This window comes from Ranitomeya imitator, chromosome 6 (genome assembly GCF_032444005.1).
Source record: "Ranitomeya imitator isolate aRanImi1 chromosome 6, aRanImi1.pri, whole genome shotgun sequence".
Lineage (NCBI taxonomy): Eukaryota > Metazoa > Chordata > Amphibia > Anura > Dendrobatidae > Ranitomeya > Ranitomeya imitator.
The window spans coordinates 195794037-195814174 of NC_091287.1; the positions used below are offsets into that span (position 1 = coordinate 195794037).

Here is a 20138-nt window from a genome sequence, read left to right on the forward strand (position 1 = left end):
AGATCAGATGGGTTTTGTTCCTAATAGACAAGCATCGGACAATATACGAAGGGTCTCATCTGCTGCACCACTGCAAACAACGCAATATACCAAGCATGTTATCGCTTGACATCAAAAAAGCCTTCGACTCTATTTCTTGGCCTTATCTGTTTGCGGTCTTGCAAAGATGGGGATTCCCTGATCACTTCATCTCATGGATTCATGCTCTTTATAGTTCCCCTTCGGCATATGTACGATACAATGGCTTCTCCTCCACACGCTTCTCCATTCATAGAGGCACACGCCAAGGCTGCTATTATTTCTTCTGGCATTTGAGCCCCTAGTGAAACATCGTCGACTCAATTCAAACATACAGGGTGTCAACATAGCGTCAGTCCCCCATAAACTTTTTTTGTTCTCCGACGACATACTGCTTCTTCTAACGTCTCCCCAGTCATCCCTGCCAGCCCTACTTCAAACTCTTAACAACTTTGAACAGGTTTCTGGCCAACAAGTCAATCTCTCTAAATCCTATGCTATGAATATACCCCTTCCCTCTTTTACTATCGCACAACTAAAACACGATTTTCCGTTCCAATGGACTACCAATCATTTGAACTATTTGGGAGTGAAACTAACTCCAGACTATAACTCTTTATATACTGCTAATTACCCTCATATGCTTTGTAAAATCCGTTTGATACTTCAGTCATGGGGTAAATTGCATCTCTCCTGGCTTGGCAGTGTACGTGCTTTAAAGATGACAATCCTCCCTAAACTGCTTTACCTATTTCGAGTCCTGCCAGTCTCGGTCCCTACCCAATATCTTTAAATAGCTCAACGAGCAGTTAATACCTTTGTATGGAGGGGCGGCCTCACCAGAGTTAATAGAGCCACCTTTTACCGCCACCGCCTTAAGGGAGGTTTGGGGGTTCCAAACTTCTCTAAATATTATCAAGCAGCCCAACTGGGCCAACTAACTATATACCACGCCTATTCTGAACCCCCTTTGTGCCTTGCTCTAGAGGCCTCTGAGTTACACTCGAACACTCTTGATACAATATTGTGGATTCTCCCAACGCAACGCAGAAATATTTCAAATCCTATTCTAGTTCATTCACTTAAAATTTGGGACTCATTGAAATATTCTTCGCAGCTAATATACCCCTCTGGGGTAATATCAAGTTTCTCCCGGGCGTAGATTCCCTCAGGAACTTTCGCTTATGGGTCGCTGCGGGAATAACACGAGTACACCACCTTTTCAACACAGATGGGATTATTCCGTATTCGGTCCTGAGCGAAAAGCATCATCTCCCTCCTGGAGAAATATTCCGCTATTTACAACTTAAAAATTTTGTCCAATCATTATTAACCCCTTCATGACCCAGCCTATTTTGACCTTAAAGACCTTGCCGTTTTTTGCAATTCTGACCAGTGTCCCTTTATGAGGTAATAACTCAGGAACGCTTCAACGGATCCTAGCGGTTCTGAGATTGTTTTTTCGTGACATATTGGGCTTCATGTTAGTGGTAAATTTAGGTCAATAAATTCTGCGTTTATTTGTGATAAAAACGGAAATTTGGCGAAAATTTTGAAAATTTCGCAATTTTCACATTTTGAATTTTTATTCTGTTAAACCAGAGAGATATGTGACACAAAATAGTTAATAAATAACATTTCCCACATGTTTACTTTACATCAGCACAATTTTGGAAACAAAATTTTTTTTGTTAGGAAGTTATAAGGGTTAAAATTTGACCAGCGATTTGTCATTTTTACAACGAAATTTACAAAACCATTTTTTTTAGGGACCACCTCACATTTGAAGTCAGTTTGAGGGGTCTATATGGCTGAAAATACCCAAAAGTGACACCATTCTAAAAACTGCACCCCTCAAGGTGCTCAAAACCACATTCAAGAAGTTTATTAACCCTTCAGGTGCTTCACAGCAGCAGAAGCAACATGGAAGGAAAAAATGAACATTTAATTTTTTAGTCACAAAAATTATCTTTTAGCAACAATTTTTTTTATTTTCCCAATGGTAAAAGGAGAAACTGAACCACGAAAGTTGTTGTGCAATTTGTCCTGAGTACGCTGATACCTCATATGTGGGGGTAAACCACTGTTTGGGCGCATGGCAGGGCTTGGAAGGGAAGGAGCGCCATTTGACTTTTTGAATCAAAAATTGGCTCCAATCTTTAGCGGACACCATGTCACGTTTGGAGAGCCCCCGTGTGCCTAAAAATTGGAGCTCCCCCACAAGTGACCCCATTTTGGAAACTAGACGCCCCAAGGAACTTATCTAGATGCATAGTGAGCACTTTGAACCCCCAGGTGCTTCACAAATTGATCCGTAAAAATGAAAAAGTACTTTTTTTTTCACAAAAAAATTATTTTAGCCTCAATTTTTTCATTTTCACATGGGCAACAGGATAAAATGGATCCTAAAATGTGTTGGGCAATTTCTCCTGAGTACACCAATACCTCACATGTGGGGGTAAACCACTGTTTGGGCACATGGTAAGGCTCGGAAGGGAAGGAGCGCCATTTGACTTTTTGAATGAAAAATTATTTCCATCGTTAGCGGACACCATGTCGCGTTTGGATAGCTCCTGTGTGCCTAAACATTGGCGCTCCCCCACAAGTGACCCCATTTTGGAAACTAGACCCCCCAAGGAACTTATTTAGATGTCTAGTGAGCACTTTAAACCCTCAGGTGCTTCACAAATTGATCTGTAAAAATGAAAAAGTACTTTTTTTTCACAAAAAAATTCTTTTCGCCTCAATTTTTCATTTTCACATGGGCAGTAGGATAAAATGGATCATAAAATTTGTTGGGCAATTTATCCCGAGTACGTCGATACCTCATATGTGGGGGTAAACCACTGTTTGGGCACTCGGCAGGGCTCGGAAGGGAAGGCGCGCCATTTGACTTTTTGAATGGAAAATTAGCTCCAATTGTTAGCGGACACCATGTCGCGTTTGGAGAGCCCCTGTGTGCCTAAACATTGGAGCTCCCCCACAAGTGACACCATTTTGGAAACTAGACCCCCCAAGGAACTTATCTAGATGCATATTGAGCACTTTAAACCCCCAGGTGCTTCACAGAAGTTTATAACGCAGAGCCATGAAAATAAAAAATAATTTTTCTTTCCTCAAAAATGATTTTTTAGCCTGGAATTTCCTATTTTGCCAAGGATAATAGGAGAAATTGAACCCCAAACATTGTTGTCCAGTTTGTCTTGAGTACGCTGATACCCCATATGTGGGGGTAAACCACTGTTTGGGCGCACGGCAGGGCTCGGAAGGGATGGCACGCCATTTGGCTTTTTAAATGGAAAATTAGCTCCAATCATTAGCGGACACCATGTCACGTTTGGAGAGCCCCTGTGTGCCTAAACATTGGAGATCCCCCAGAAATGACACCATTTTGGAAACTAGACCCCCAAAGGAACTAATCTAGATGTGTGGTGAGGACTTTGAACCCCCAAGTGCTTCACAGAAGTTTATAACGCAGAGCCAAGAAAAAAAAAAAAAATTATTTTCTCAAAAATGATCTTTTAGCCTGCAATTTTTTATTTTCCCAAGGGTAACAGGTGAAATTTGACCCCAAAAGTTGTTGTCTAGTTTCTCCTGAGTACGCTGATACCCCATATGTGGGGGTAAATCACTGTTTGGGCACATGCCGGGGCTCGGAAGTGAAGTAGTGACGTTTTGAAATGCAGACTTTGATGGAATGCTCTGTGGGCGTCACGTTGCTTTTGCAGAGCCCCTGATGTGGCTTAACATTAGAAACCCCCCACAAGTGACCCCATTTTGGAAACTAGACCCCCAAAGGAACTTATCTAGATGTGTGGTGAGCACTTTGAACCCCCAAGTGCTTCATAGAAGTTTATAATGCAGAGCCGTGAAAATAATAAATAAGTTTTCTTTCCTCAAAAATAATTATTTAGCCCAGAATTTTTTATTTTCCCAAGGGTTACAGAAGAAATTGGACCCCAAAAGTTGTTGTCCAGTTTCTCCTGAGTACGCTGATACCCCATATGTGGGGGTAAACCACTGTTTGGGCACACGCCGGGGCTCGGAAGTGAAGTAGTGACGTTTTGAAATGCAGACTTTGATGGAATGCTCTGTGGGCGTCACGTTGCGTTTGCAGAGCCCCTGATGTGGCTTAACAGTAGAAACCCCCCACAAGTGACCCCATTTTGGAAACTAGACCCCGAAAGGAACTTATCTAGATGTGTGGTGAGCACTTTGAACCCCCAAGCGCTTCATAGAAGTTTATAATGCAGAGCCGTGAAAATAATAAATACGTTTTCTTTCCTCAAAAATAATTATTTAGCCCAGAATTTTTTAATTTTCCCAAGGGTAACAGGAGAAATTTGACCCCAATATTTGTTGTCCAGTTTCTCCTGAGTACGGTGATACCCCATATGTGGGGGTAAACTACTGTTTGGGCACATGCCGGGGCTTGGAATTGAAGTAGTGACGTTTTGAAATGCAGACTTTGATGGAATGCTCTGCGGGCGTCACGTTGCGTTTGCAGAGCCCCTGATGTGCCTAAACAGTAGAAACCCCCCACAAGTGACCCCATTTTGGAAACTAGACCCCGAAAGGAACTTATCTAGATGTGTGGTGAGCACTTTGAACCCCCAAGTGCTTCATAGAAGTTTATAATGCAGAGCCGTGAAAATAATAAATACGTTTTCTTTCCTCAAAAATAATTATTTAGCCCAGAATTTTTTATTTTCCCAAGGGTTACAGGAGAAATTGGACCCCAAAAGTTGTTGTCCAGTTTCTCCTGAGTACGCTGATACCCCATGAGTGGGGGTAAACCACTGTTTGGGCACACGTCGGGGCTCAGAAGGGAAGTAGTGACTTTTGAAATGCAGACTTTGATGGAATGGTCTGCGGGTGTCACGTTGCGTTTGCAGAGCCCCTGGTGTGCCTAAACAGTAGAAACCCCCACAAGTGACCCCATTTTAGAAACTAGACCCCCCAAGGAACTTATCTAGATATGTGGTGAGCACTTTGAACCCCCAAGTGCTTCACAGACGTTTACAACGCAGAGCCGTGAAAATAAAAAATCATTTTTCTTTCCTCAAAAATAATGTTTTAGCAAGCATTTTTTTAGATTCACAAGGGTAACAGGAGAAATTGGACCCCAGTAATTGTTGTGCAGTTTGTCCTGAGTATGCTGTACCCCATATGTGGGGGTAAACCACTGTTTGGGCACACGTCGGGGCTCGGAAGTGAGGGAGCACCATTTGACTTTTTGAATACGAGATTGGCTGGAATCAATGGTGGCGCCATGTTGCGTTTGGAGACCCCTGATGTGCCTAAACAGTGGAAACCCCTCAATTCTACCTCCAACACTAACCCCAACACACCCCTAACCCTAATCCCAACTGTAGCCATAACCCTAATCACAACCCTAACCCCAACACACCCCTAACCACAACCCTAACCCCAACACACCCCTAACCCTAATCCCAACTGTAGCCATAACCCTAATCACAACCCTAATTCAAACCCTAACCCTAAGGCTATGTGCCCACGTTGCGGATTCGTGTGAGATTTTTCAGCGTCATTTTTGAAAAATCCGCGGGTAAAAGGCACTGCGTTTTACCTGCGGATTTTCCGCGGATTTCCAGTGTTTTTTGTGCGGATTTCACCTGCGGATTTCACCTGCGGATTCCTATTGAGGAACAGGTGTAAAACGCTGCGGAATCCACACAAAGAATTGACATGCTGCGGAAAATACAACGCAGCGTTTGCGTGCGGTATTTTCCACACCATGGGCACAGCGGATTTGGTTTTTCATATGTTTACATGGTACTGTAAACCTGATGGAACACTGCTGCGAATCCGCAGCGGCCAATCCGCAGCCAAATCCGCACCGTGTGCACATAGCCTAATTCTAAAGGTATGTGCACACGCTGCGGAAAACGCTGCGGATCCGCAGCAGTTTCCCATGAGTTTACAGTTCAATGTAAACCTATGGGAAACAAAAATCGCTGTACACATGCTGCGGAAAAACTACACGGAAACGCAGCGGTTTACATTCCGCAGCATGTCACTTCTTTGTGCGGATTCCGCAGCAGTCTTACAACTGCTCCAATAGAAAATCGCAATTGTAAAACCGCAGTGAAATGCGCAGAAAAAAACGCGGTAAATCCGTCATAAATCCGCAGCGGTTTAGCACTGCGGATTTATCAAATCCGCAGCGGAAAAATCCGCAGAGGACCAGAATACGTGTGCACATACCGAAACCCTAACCCTAGCCCTAACCCTAGCCCTAACCCTACCCCTACCCCTACCCCTAACCCTACCCCTACCCCTATTCTAACATTAGTGGAAAAAAAAAATTTCTTTATTTTTTTATTGTCCCTACCTATGGGGGTGACAAAGGGGGGGGGGTCATTTATTATTTTTTTTATTTTGATCACTGAGATATAATCTATCTCAGTGATCAAAATGCACTTTGGAACGAATCTGCCGGCCGGCAGATTCGGCGGGCGCACTGCGCATGCGCCCGCCATTTTGGAAGATGGCGGCGCCCAGGGAGAAGACGGACGGGACCCCGGCTGGATCGGTAAGTATGATGGGGTGGGGGGGGGACCACGGGGGGGGGGGGATCGGAGCACGGGGGGGGGAATCGGAGCGCGGGAGGGGTGGAACGGAGCACGGGGGCGTGGAACGGAGCACGGGGGGCTGGAATGGAACACGGGGGGGTGGAACGGAGCACCGGGGGGGGGGTGGATCGGAGTGCAGGGGGGGTGATTGGAGCACGGGGGGGTGATTGGAGCACGGGGGGAGCGGACAAGAGCACGGGGGGGGGGGGGGGGGGAAGCGGAGCACTGGACGGAGGGGAGCCGGAGCAGTGTACCGGCCAGATCGGGGGGCTGGGGGGGCGATCGGTGGGGTGGGGGCAAATTAGTATTTCCAGCCATGGCCGATGATATTGCAGCATCGGCCATGGCTGGATTGTAATATTTCACCAGTTATAATAGGTGAAATATTACAAATCGCTCTGATTGGCAGTTTCACTTTCAACAGCCAATCAGAGCGATCGTAGCCATGAGGGGGTGAAGCCACCCCCCCTGGGCTAAACTACCACTCCCCCTGTCCCTGCAGATCGGGTGAAATGGGAGTTAACCCTTTCACCGGATCTGCAGGGACGCGATCTTTCCATGACGCCACATAGGCGTCATGGGTCGGATTGGCACCGACTTCCATGACGCCTACGTGGCGTCAAAGGTCGGGAAGGGGTTAAAAAATTCTATCCCTCCTTATTCCTTCACCCCCTTTGAACAGAGATGCCGCCAAAACCCACATGCTCTGGGCATTATAACTCTTCTTTATTCACACATTAACTCACCCTCCCAGAGACGAAGCCTAGGCTATACATCGCGTTGGGAGTCCGATATTGGTTCTACCTTGACAGACTCAGAATGGACCCAAATTTGGTCCTCCTCCACTGGAGGAATGCTAAATACCCTCATGTTGGAAACTAATTACAAAGTGCTGACTAGATGGTACTTGACTCCAGCCAGAGTTACAAAGGCAGTCGCTAATTACTCCCCAAATTGTTTTAGAGGATGTAACTCTACAGGAGATATGCTTCATATCTGGTGGCTATGCCCAACAGTGCGTAGGTTTTGGACCAGGATATACCACCTGATTCTCTCTTCAACAAATGTCAACCTCAGGAAAAACCCTTGGGAAGCTCTATTAAACAAACGTATCCCCAATATTCCTAAATATTCCCGAGTCCTCATCACATTTATATTCTTGGCAGCTAAACAAACTATAGCATCGGCATGGAAAAAACAAACTTAGAACTATCTGGGGTTAAATCACGTCTCTCTTGGTATATGATAAACGAAAAGCTATCGGCCATACTCACGGAAAAAGTTGAACTTATTTGGCTTCCATGAGCAGAATATGCAAACCATACCCCTTTCGCCATACCAGTATCTCAGATGACGAACTCTGATTCTCAGAACTCCGATTGAACCAGCCATCTGGGTATGGGTGTAATACAATTTCTTCTCGGGTCTTCCACCCCCCCCCCCAACTATCTCTTGTTTACTTGTTAGTACGTTAACTGGGTATATTCCCCTTTTCTTTGTTGTATACTGTAATGTGTAAATATACCACAGTTATTGTTTTTTTCGCTGTACCATATTTGAAAGTTTCAATAAAAATGTATTGATTAAAAAAAAAAAAAAAAAAAAGAATATTCACCGTGTGTGATGAGGGTCGTGTATACCAAGATGGAGGGGTGGTAGCCATGTATACCAGGATGGGGGTGTTTGTTTGGTGGCCATGTATACCAGTGTGACCACTGCGGTTTGTTCGATCGGTGTGAAGAATATGGAGATATAATTTCATGTCAATTGTTTGTATCCTATCCGCCATGGGATTATAAAACCCTCTTCAGCGTGAAGCTGTATGAGAAAGCTGGCGCCTAGCTCAGCAGGGAGGAAAAGCCTCAAAGGCTGTGCATGACAGATCTCATACCTTGACCAGCTCAGAGCAGTACAGAGACTTGCTGGCAATATAGTTTTCGGCTGAAGCTGCAGACATCTTCTAGCACATTACAGAAACATAAAATTCCATAAGGAGTTTTGTACATACTATACGTCATAATGGTAAATCGTGTATATTTCAGATATCCCCAGAACATGGCAAATGCCTGCCTGGGTCTTGATCCCTTCAAGCATTCACGGGCATGGAGATACATAAAACAGCTACCAGAAACCAGATAGCAAAGCTGTATTTGGTCTTAAGGCGTAGCAGGGGCCCGGTCTGAGGCGATGCCGCTAATACTACCTCCCTAGGACGGTCTACAAAGGAATTATGACCCATCTTAGGTTTTGGAGTTTTATCTGCAGAGGCAAGGAGAGGGGATTTAGGTTGAGGGAAGAGGAGTTGTGAGCAAGTGTGGCGCTACGTCTGCGTGAGCTACATCCTCTCACTCCACATGCCTCCCTGGGCCTGTATTGACAGGGGGAGTCTTTAAAACTGTACCAAGATAATCTTATGTGTCCCCAGGGGGCGAGGATCATATTGGATAAAGAGGGGAAACTGCATTACGTAATACGTCTGATGCAATAGTGACTTCAGACAGGGTGGCGAGGTGAGTGTTCACCACATGTGGTGGCAGCGGTTGGAACTCTGCGTGATCTCTATAGTGTCATCATCCACAATCGGGTTGTTCCGGATTAAGCAATACCAAATAAGTACTTTTTTTTCAGAAATATATGCATTTATTAGTATAATTATTTTTCATGTTCTTTATTTTGTGATTTTTTTTTAAACATTTAACTTTTTTTTACTTAGTCCCTTTATTGGACTTTAACTTTTATCATTGATATAGGTGGTTATTTTCATGTGCACTATCGATTTATTACCGTATATACGACAAGTTTTTCAGCATATTTTTTTGTGCTGAAAACACCCCCCTCGGCTTATAAATGAGTCAATGTCCCAGAAAGACGCCGGCGGAGGGGGAGCGATAAGTTACAGAGGCAGGAGCCGGTGGCTGGGGCTGTAACTATGCCCGCTGCTAAAGAGAAAAGAATATTCACTACCCAGGCAGTGAATATTAATTTCTATTATAGCGCGTAAATACAGCCGCTGGCTTCCAGCACACATCCTACTTACCTTCCCGACGCCCCCCTGCTGCATCTCATCCCAGTGCAAGCAGCTGAGCGGTCACTAGTCCCCTGCTCATTAAGGTACTGAATATTCACCCCTCTCCACTTCCATAGTCATGGAGTGAATACTGTATATACTCGAGTATAAGCTGAGAATTTCAGCCCATTTTTTTTAGGCTGAAATTGCCCCCCTTGGCTTATACTCGAGTCATTCCCAGGGGTCGGCAGGGGAGGGGGAGTGGCAGCTGTCTAATCATACTCATCTGCTCCTGGCGTGGTCCCTGCTTCTCTGGGCGCTGACAGCTTCTTCCTGTGTTGAGTGGTCACGTGGTACCGCTCATTACAATAATGAATATGGACGCGTCTCCACTCCCATAGGGGTGGAGCCGCATATTCATTACTGTAATGAGCGGTACAGGTGACCGCTCAACGCTGAAAGAAGCTGTCAGCGCCCGGAGAACCAGGGATGTGCAGGGACCGCGCCAGAAGCAGGTGAGTATAATGGGGGCATTGCGCGATATTCACCTCTCCTCGTTCCACCGCAGGGCTCAGTCTTCCGCGTCCTCTGTCTGACTTTCAGGTCAGAGGGCACGATGATGTGTTAGTGTGTGCGCATTAAGTTTTCCCAATTTTTTTGTGTCAAAATTAGGGGTCTCGGCTTATACTCGAGTATATAAGGTAATCATTACTTTAATGCACGGGGACACCTGATCGCTTGGCCGGAAGAGCTGCTGGTGCCGGAACGAGATGCAGAGAGGGTGCTCAGGGAAAATAAGTAGGATGTGTTTTTTTTTCTAGGAACCATGCATACAAAGATAGGGGATAAGGAGTCATGCATACAGGGATGGGGAGCCATGCATACAGGGACAGGGATGAGGGGACAATGCATACCCGGCTTATACTAGCGACAATATGTTTTCCCAGTTTTTCGTGGCAAAATTAGGTGCCTCAGGTCAACTTATACTCAACGGTTCCTCTTTAAAGTTGTAGCGTAACATGGTATTAGACTATTCTTCCACTCCCCTCAAAAGGGGACATAAGAAACATTTGGTGAATATCATAACAGTTAAAGTTAATAATTTCCAATTACCGATGTATGCAGCAATGTAAATTGCTTTCTGTATAAGTCACTTTTGTGACCAGGTTAATACAGTGGAAGACAGGGTCAAAATTTAAAAACTCAATTGTGATATGTATGTAGCAATGCATTCTAATGCAATCTGCAACATTATTTAATGCAGAACTTGATATTTTAACAATACATTATGTCTCTTACCCGTGCAATGGCACCAGATATCACCAAAGGTGGCATAGGTTGTCTAAAAAGATTAAAAGGAAAAAAGTAAACGATAAAATAACTTACAAATGTGTGTCTACTAAAACTTTCAAATGCATTCATGTACAATAATTTAGAGTATATTTTATACTACTGAAAGGATATGCATTGCAAGTACTTTCACACATAAGATTTGCTATAAGCTAAACTAAAGGGAATTTGTAAGTAGGGTCAACAATCAAAAAAAAAAACAAAAAACAAGGATCCCTAAAATATAACTTAATAGAAGTTAAAAAACTCTGTTTTTCATTATAACAATACAATTTGGGAAGACAAAATGTGTACCTGTTAGACCCTGAAGGGTAACTATACTGGGCCCTGCCTGGCACTGGAGGTTGGCACCCTAAATTTCTACGGTAGGCGCCCCCACTCCGACAGCTCACCCTTCAAGTACCTGGAATTCCCTGCAATACAGGAATTCTGGTGAGCCCTATAGATAGTCCCTATAAGCACACCAGCCTGGCAGTGGAGGTAGACACCCTAATTTTCAGGGGTAGGTGCCCCCACTCCTCGACGGCTGACCCTAGGGTCCCTTAAAGTCCCTGCAATGGAGATAGAAATAGAAATGTCCCAATACACCCTGGTACTTGTAAGAATAAAAATAATAATAAGTATAAACAAAACACGGAAAAATAGTGGAATATAGGAATATATATATATATATATATATATATATATATATATATATATATATATATATATATATATATATATAAAAGAAGAAAAAAAATAAAAAAAATGTCAAAAGTCACTTAATCAGTAAATGTCGTCATAATAGACGGATAAATCACTTAATATTTTTAAGCTCATTTGAATACCAAAGGAAACTACTCAAGGTAAATATACAGGAAGACAGGATGCAAAAAAAAATTTTTTGTCCAAGCGAAGATGCCACAGTATAAAAGTGCATAGTGCAAGGGCATGATCGGCTTTTTAGACAGAAAGGCAATGCAATGTTTCAGATATCTGCACCCATCCAAGTCATTGTTCAAGCAATAACAGCCATATAGGGTTTTCCCAGATAAATAAAGATCAATTAGTAGAAAAATGCCACAGCATAAAAATGCATAATGCAAAGACACAATTGTCTCTTTAAACAGAAAGGCAATGCAACATCTCAGATTTGTACTCATCTGTTTGCGGCTACGTCCCATCCAGAAACCCAAATGCAAGGATTATATGATAATTAAGGCACTAGTCAACCTCTATAGTATCCCCAAGTAATGCCCGACGCATTTCCCCCCATGGGAATAACGGGGGTTCATCAGGGGTTCAGCAGCCACACATGTAAACAGGGTGTATTGGGACATTTCTATCTCCATTGCAGGGACTTTAAGGGACCCTAGGGTCAGCCATCGAGAAGTGGGGGCACCTACCGCTGAAAATTAGTGTGTCTACCTCCACTGCCAGGCAGGTGTGCTTATAGGGACTATCTATAGGGCTCACCAGAATTCCTGTATTGCAAGGAATTTCAGGGACTTTAAAGGGTGAGCCATCGAGGAGTGGGGGTGCCTACCGTAAAAATTTAGGGTGCCAACCTCCACTGCCAGGCAGTGCCCAGTATAGTTGCCCTTCAGGGTCTAACAAGTACGCATTTTTCTTCCCAAATTGTATTGTTATAATGAAAAACAGAGTTTTTTAACTTCTATTAAAAGTTATATTTTAGGGATTCTTGTTCTTTTTTTTCTGTTTTTTTTAGGATTCTGTTTCATCATACATGGCGTTTTGCCTTAGGATCAACCCTCCTAAGCAGTCTACAGTACATGACCATGCAGGTCATAGGAAGCTGAATAAAATGATACATTGATATCTGCAATCCAGTGTCTTATTGGAGAGAAATCCGTGCTTTCATTAAAGGTAAATAAGCTATTTAAGTCAATGGGTCGGATACGGATCTACCTGAGAATTTGCTTTCTAAGGCTAGGTTCACATTGCTTTATGGTGATTCATTTAACAGATCCGTTAAACGGATGCGATAAAAATGAGCCCAAAATTTTGTCTTTATGGTGTATTTTTGCCATCGCGTTAACGCATGCGTTAACATATGTGGCTCCATTTGTATGCATTCCAAAACTGTCAATAAAGTTAGTTCGATTTTTTTTTTTTTGCTATAATGTCAGCGTAGTGTGTGGGTGGACACATTTGCCATTTTGGAAGCATTGAGTGTACTTCAGCTGCCAGAAAGTTGCTGGTGTCTCAGCTTGTACGGTTTCGCTTGATGCAGTTGCGTTGTCGTCGGAGAAGACGTGTTTGTCAGAGGAGATATTGGGTTCATGAACTCAACTTTTTTCGGCAATTATATACGTAAGCTACTTACCGATAGCTGTGTTTTTCAGGAGCCCATGACAGCACCACGAGAGAGGTGATCTGCCCTTCAGGGACAGGAAACCCTGCAGACATAAAAGGGCGGCACCTCTCTCCCGCCTCAGTTGGTTTACAGAGCATCTCCCTGGTTAGTAACATCAGAGGACCTCCCTGGTTAGTAACACATAATCAATTTAAAATATGGTACAATTCACCGTGTGACTAAACTTAGCACTTAAATGGAAAAGAAAGTGTTGACCTATATAAGAAATAGGGTAGGGAATATAAGGGTGCTGCCATGGGCTCTTGAAAAACACCGCTACCGGTAAGTAGCGTACATATTTATTCAGTCGCCATGACAGCACCACTAGAGACTTTCAGAGAAGTAAAAAAAGGACTGGGGAGGGATAACTGCTTCAAGCACCCTTCTCCCAAAGGTGAGATCAGAGGAGCTACCGAGATCTAGTCTATAGTGTCTAAAGAAAGTAGATGGAGAAGACCATTTGGCCACCTCACAAATGTCTTCAATCGTCTCTTCAGATCTCTCCGCCCAGGATGTGGCCACGGTTCGAGTAGAATGAGCTTTAACACCTTCTGGGATCTCCTTGCCACCTGCAGTATAAGCCAGAGATATTGCCTCCCTGATCCATCCAGCTAGCGTGTTTTTAGAAACTTTAAATCCCTTTCTAACTCCCTGGAAGGATATAAATAGGGAATTATCTTTTTTCCAAGCGTTTGGATGTTAAAAGATTTATTCTTAAATATATTTCAGCTACAAGGTATGAAATTTATGTTCCTTATCATTAGTGGGATTAGGACAAAATGAGGGAAGAACAACCTCTTGTAACCGATGAAATTTTGAAGCTACCTTTAGAAGATTAAGAGCATCAGGTCTCATAACTCGATCTTCCCTAAACTGCATGTACGAAGGCTGGCCGGACAGAGCTTGTATATCACTAATCCTTCTTGCGGATGTAAGTTCAACCAAGAGAGCCGTTTTCAAGGATAGTATTTTGATCGGGGCATCATCAATGGGCTCAAATGGAACTTGCATTAAAGCTGAGAGAACAAAATTTAGGTCCCATGGAACTACTTTTGGTTTAATGTTTGGTCTAGATCTCGTAACCGCCTTGAAGAACCTGACTATCCAATGATTGCTGGCCAAACTTCTATTGAATAGTGCCCCTAGAGCCAATACTTGAACCCTAAGAGTACTTGTGGCTAGGCCCATATCTAATTATTTTTGCAGGAATTCTAAAATTTGGTTAATACAGGGTTCCTGACCAATCCGGGTTTCTGAAACTGAAAGAATTTCTTCCAAATCCTGACATAAATGTTTATTGAAGTCTTTTCTACTTTTAAGTAATGTATTTACCAGGTCCCGCGAAAAACCCCTCTCCCTTAGTAACGACCTTTCAAAATCCACGCCGCTAGATGTAAATTGGCCACCTGTGAACGGAGGAGTGGCCCCTGGGAGAGGAGATTTGGTATTTCTGGAAGAATCCATGGCTGGGAAATGGACATCTTCCTCAGCCAAGGAAACCATGATCTTCTCATCTCTCAAACCTACTTCTCATCTCTCATATCCTCCCTGTCTCAAAACCCTAAACAGTTATTCAACACCTTCAATTCTCTCCTCCGTCCCCCAGCACCTCCTCCCTCCCCACTCATCTCAGCTGAAAACTTTGCCTCATTTTTCAAGCAGAAGATTGATAACATCAGAGACCGTTTTGGTCAACAACCCCCAGAGCCCTTCCTCCCGACTTCCCAGCCCTTCACCTCCAAAACCAACTTCTCCTCCATTACAGAAGATCGATTCTCCACTCTACTCTCAATATCACATCTCACCACCTGTGCACTTGACCCGATCCCATCCCACTTCATCCCAAACCTCACCACAGTCTTCATCCCAACCCTAACCCATCTCTTCAACCTATCACTAACAACTGGTGTTTTCCCCTCAAGCTTTAAACATGCCTCCATCACACCTATCCTCCAAAAGCCCTCTCTTGACCCATCCTTTGTATCTAGCTATCGCCCTATATCACTTCTCCCCTATGCCTCCAAGCTACTGGAACAACACGTCTACCTTGAACTGTCCTCCCATCTCTCTTCTTGCTCCCTCTTCGACCGCTTACAATCTGGCTTCCGGTCACACCACTCCACTGAAACTGCCTTTACTAAGGTCACCAATGACCTCTTAACCGCCAAGAGCAAGCGACACTACTCTGTCCTCCTCCTCCTGGACCTGTCGGCTGCCTTTGACACAGTGGACCATTCCCTATTATTACAGACCCTCTCATCCCTTGGCATCAGACTTGGCGCTATCCTGGATCTCATCATACCTAACAGACCGGGCATTCAGCGTCTCCCACTCACACACCACCTCCTCAACTTGCCCCCTATCTGTCGGAGTCCCACAAGGTTCAGTCCTAGGGTCCCTGCTCTTCTCAATTTACACCTTTGGCCTGGGACAGCTCATAGAATCTCATGGCTTTCAGTATCATCTCTATGCTGATGACACACAGATATACATCTCTGGACCAGATATTACCTCCCTACTAACCAGAATCCCTCAATGTCTGTCTAGTATTTCATCCTTCTTCTCCGCTAGATTTCTGAAACTTAACATGGACAAAACAGAATTCATCATCTTTCCTCCATCTCACGTGACCCCCCCCCCCCCCCTCCAACGAACCTATCCATTACAGTAAATGGCTGCCCACTCTCCCCAGTCCCACAAGCTTGCTGCCTTGGGGTAATCCTCGACGCTGATCTCTCCTTCAAACCACATATCCAAGCCCTTTCCATTTAGTGCCGACTTGAACTCAAAAATATTTCACGAATCCGTTCATTCCTCAAACAAGAATCTGCAAAAACCCTAGTCCATGCCCTCATCATCTCTCGCCTTGACTACTGCAACCTCCTGCTCTGTGGCCTCTCCTCGAACACTCTCGCACCCCTCCAATCTATTCTAAACTCTGCTGCCCGACTAATCCACCTGTCCCCCCGCTATTCCTCAGCTTCTCCCCTCTGTCAATCCCTTCACTGGCTCCCCATTGCCCAGAAACTCCAGTACAAAACCCTAACCATGACATACAAAGCCATCCACAACCTGTCTCCTCCATACATCTGTGACCTCGTCTCCCGGTACTTTCCTGCATGCAACCTCCGATCCTCACAAGATCTCCTTCTCTATTCCCCTCTTCTTTTCTCTCGTGCATCACCCCTACTCTGGAACTCTCTACCACAACACATCAGACTCTCACCTACCATCGAAACCTTCAAAAAGAGCATGAAGACCCACCTCTTCCGACAAGCCTATAACCTGCAGTAACCACTGATCAACCAAACCGCTGCATGACCAGCTCTACCCTCGCCTACTGTATTCTCACCCATCCCTTGTAGATTGTGAGCCTTCGCGGGCAGGGTCCCCTCTCCTCCTGTACCAGTTATGACTTGTATTGTTTAAGATTTTTTTTTTTTGGAAGTGCATTCAACAGCAAGGTGGATTGCAGCTGAGGGGAAAAAGAAAAAAAAAATCTTTAAATCTTCAGCTTAGCGAGTGTGAACGAGCTGAGTGTGACCTGAGCGCAAGTGTGAACGGCGGTAAGTGTGACTTGTAATTCAATGACTTTGGATTTAGGGATTTTCCAAGGGAGGAATTACTGAATTGCTGTCTGTATTTTATTAATACTTTGAATTTGTTTTTTTTGTTTTTTAATTTAACGGTTCTGTCTGGTGCAATCCCCATTAGGAAATGTGCTCCACTCTTGTTAATGCCATCCAGTGCACATGTTGCCACATGTATGCAGTCCTTGATCAGCCAATTGAGGGTGCATACTGCCGTGTGAGATGTGAGCACGTTGTGCATTTGGAAGCCCAGATTCTGGATCTTAATGTGCAGCTGACAACACAGATCCATTGACGACATGGAAAGGAGTCTTCTGCTCACTGAGCAGATGCTCAATGGGATAGATGAGGTGGGGGATGGTAGGATGGAGTTGCAGAACGGTGAAGTAGCAAGTTGGGTGACAGAAGGCCAGGTAGAGGGAAGAGTGCTAGGGAGGCTAGTCCTGATCTGGCACACCCCATTAAGTTTGCTAAGTAGGCAGATGAGGGGGGTGCCAGTACAGGGGTAGCACTGCTGCAGCAAGGCATGTCCTCTGAAAGCCGGAGGAGTGACTGCTTCAGTAAGGAGGGAAATAGGAGAGCAGGGCAGGCCAGACAGGTGCTGGTAGTGGGGGACTCAATTATTAGGGGAACAGATAGGGCAATCTGTCACAAAGACAGGGATCGTCGAACGGTGTGCTGCCTACCTGGCGCTCGAGTCCGACACATCGCTGATCGGGTGGACAGATTACTGGGAGGGGCTGGTGAGGACCCAGCGGTCATGGTGCACATTGGCACTAATGACAAAGTTAGAGGTAGGTGGAAGGTCCTTAAAGATGATTTCAGGGAATTAGGCTGCAAGCTGAAAGCAAGGACCTCCAACGTAGTATTTTCCGAAATACTGCCTGTAACACGTGCCACGCCAGAGAGGCAACGGGAGATTAAGGAGGTTAATAAGTGGCTCAAGAATTGGTGTAGGAAGGAGGGGTTTGGGTTCCTGCAGAACTGGGCCGACTTCTCAGTTGGCTACAGGCTCTAAGCTGGGGACGGGCTGCACCTCGATGGGGAGGGTGCAGCTGTGTTGGGGGAGAAAATGGCTAGAAGGTTAGAGTGTTTGAACTAGGGATTGGGGGAGGGTATTCATTTTATAGTAGGGGAAGATAGTGCAGATAGAGACCTGGGCACAAATAAGGAAGATGGGGTGGCGGTGGCATGGGGGGTGGGGTTAAAACAGTTAATAATTTAAGAAATAGAGGTACAGAGAGGAACATCAAGTGCATGTATACTAATGCCAGAAGCCTCGCCAACAAAATGGCCGAATTAGAATTAATGTTGTTGGAGCATAATTATGACATGGTTGGGATATCTGAAACATGGCTGGATGAGAGCCATGACTGGGCTGTTAACTTACAGGGTTATAGTCTGTTCAGAAATGACCGAATGGATAAGCGAGGCGGAGGGGTGTGTCTGTATGTAAAATTGTCCTTAAACCCATCCGGCGTGATAATATAGGTGAATTTAATGAAAATGTAGAGTCCCTGTTGGTGGAGATAAGGGGAGGGGGAAAATAATAAATTACTGATAGGGGTTTGTTATAAATCTCCAAGAATAATGGAAGCAATGGAGAATATCCTCGTAAAGCAATAGATGAAGCTGCGACTCAAAGGGAAGTCATTATAATGGGGGACTTCAACTACCCTGAAATAGATTGGGGAACGGAAATCTGCAGTTCCAGGAAAGGTAATCGGTTTTTGACAACTATGAGAGACAATTACCTTTCACAACTGGTTCAGGACCCAACAGGAAAGGGGGCACTGCTAGACCTAATATTAACCAACAGGCCAGACCGCATATCAAATATAAGGGTTGGGGGTCAATTGGGGAATAGTGATCACAAAATAATAAGTTTTCATGTATCCTTTAACCCCTTACCGGCATCGGACGTACTATACCGTCCGATGCCGGCTCCCCTGCTTTGATGCAGGGCTCCGCGGTGAGCCCGCACCAAAGCCGGGACATGTCAGCTGTTTTGAACAGCTGACATGTGCCCGTAATAGGCGCGGGCAGAATCGCGATCTGCCCGCACCTATTAACTAGTTAAATGCCGCTGTCAAACGCAGACAGCGGCATTTAACCACCGCTTCCGGCCGGGCGGCCGGAAATGACGTCATCGCCGACCCCCGTCACATGATCGGGGGTCGGCGATGCTTGCGAATGGTAACCATAGAGGTCCTTGAGACCTCTATGGTTACTGATTGCCCGTCGCTGTGAGCGCCACCCTGTGGTCGGCGCTCACAGCACACGTGCAATTCTGCTACATAGCAGCGATCAGCAGATCGCTGCTATGTAGCAGAGCCGATCGTGCTATGCCTGCTTCTAGCCTCTCATGGAGGCTATTGAAGCATGGCAAAAGTAAAAAAAAAAAAAGTTTAAAAAAAATGTGAAAAAAATAAAAAAAACATAAAAGTTTAAATCACCCCCCTTTCGCCCCAATCAAAATAAATCAATAAAAAAAATATCAAATCTACGCATATTTGGTATCGCCGCGCTCAGAATCGCCCGATCTATCAATTAAAAAAAAGTATTAACCTGATCGCTAAACAGCGTAGCGGGAAAAAAATTCGAAACGCCAGAATTATGTTTTTTTGGTCGCCACGACATTGCATTAAAATGCAATAACGGGCGATCAAAAGAACGTATCTGCACCGAAATGCTATCATTAAAAACGTCATCTCGGCACGCAAAAAATAAGCCCTCAACCGACCCCAGATGATGAAAAATGGAGACGCTACGCGTATCGGAAAATGGCGCAATTTTTTTTTTTTTTTTAGCAAAGTTTGGAATTTTTTTTCACCACTTAGATAAAAAATAACCTAGTCATGTTTGGTGTCTATGAACTCGTAATGACCTGGAGAATCATAATGTCAGGTCAGTTTTAGCATTTAGTGAACCTAGCAAAAAAGCCAAACAAAAAACCAATGTGGGATTGCACTTTTTTTGCAATTTCACCGCACTTGGAATTTTTTTCCCGTTTTCTAGTACACGACATGCTAAAACCAATGATGTCGTTCAAAAGTACAACTCGTCCCGCAAAAAATAAGCCCTCACATGGCCAAATTGACAGAAAAATAAAAAAGTTATGGCTCTGGGAAGGAGGGGAGCGAAAAACGAACACGGAAAAACGAAAAATCCCCCGGTCATGAAGGGGTTAATAAGATGTGACATCGCCCTTCTTACAGAGA

At 44.5% G+C, this 20138-nt stretch overlaps 1 protein-coding gene across 1 annotated transcript in view; it reads right to left on the reverse strand.

The window, feature by feature from the left end:
• Positions 1-20138, reverse strand: part of DAP (death associated protein) — a 197174-nt gene that overhangs the window by 33737 nt on the left and 143299 nt on the right. Inside the window, exon 3 of the mRNA XM_069730420.1 lies at positions 10921-10963. Coding sequence (XP_069586521.1) covers positions 10921-10963 — 43 coding nt within the window. The remainder of the gene's footprint in view (positions 1-10920; positions 10964-20138) is intronic.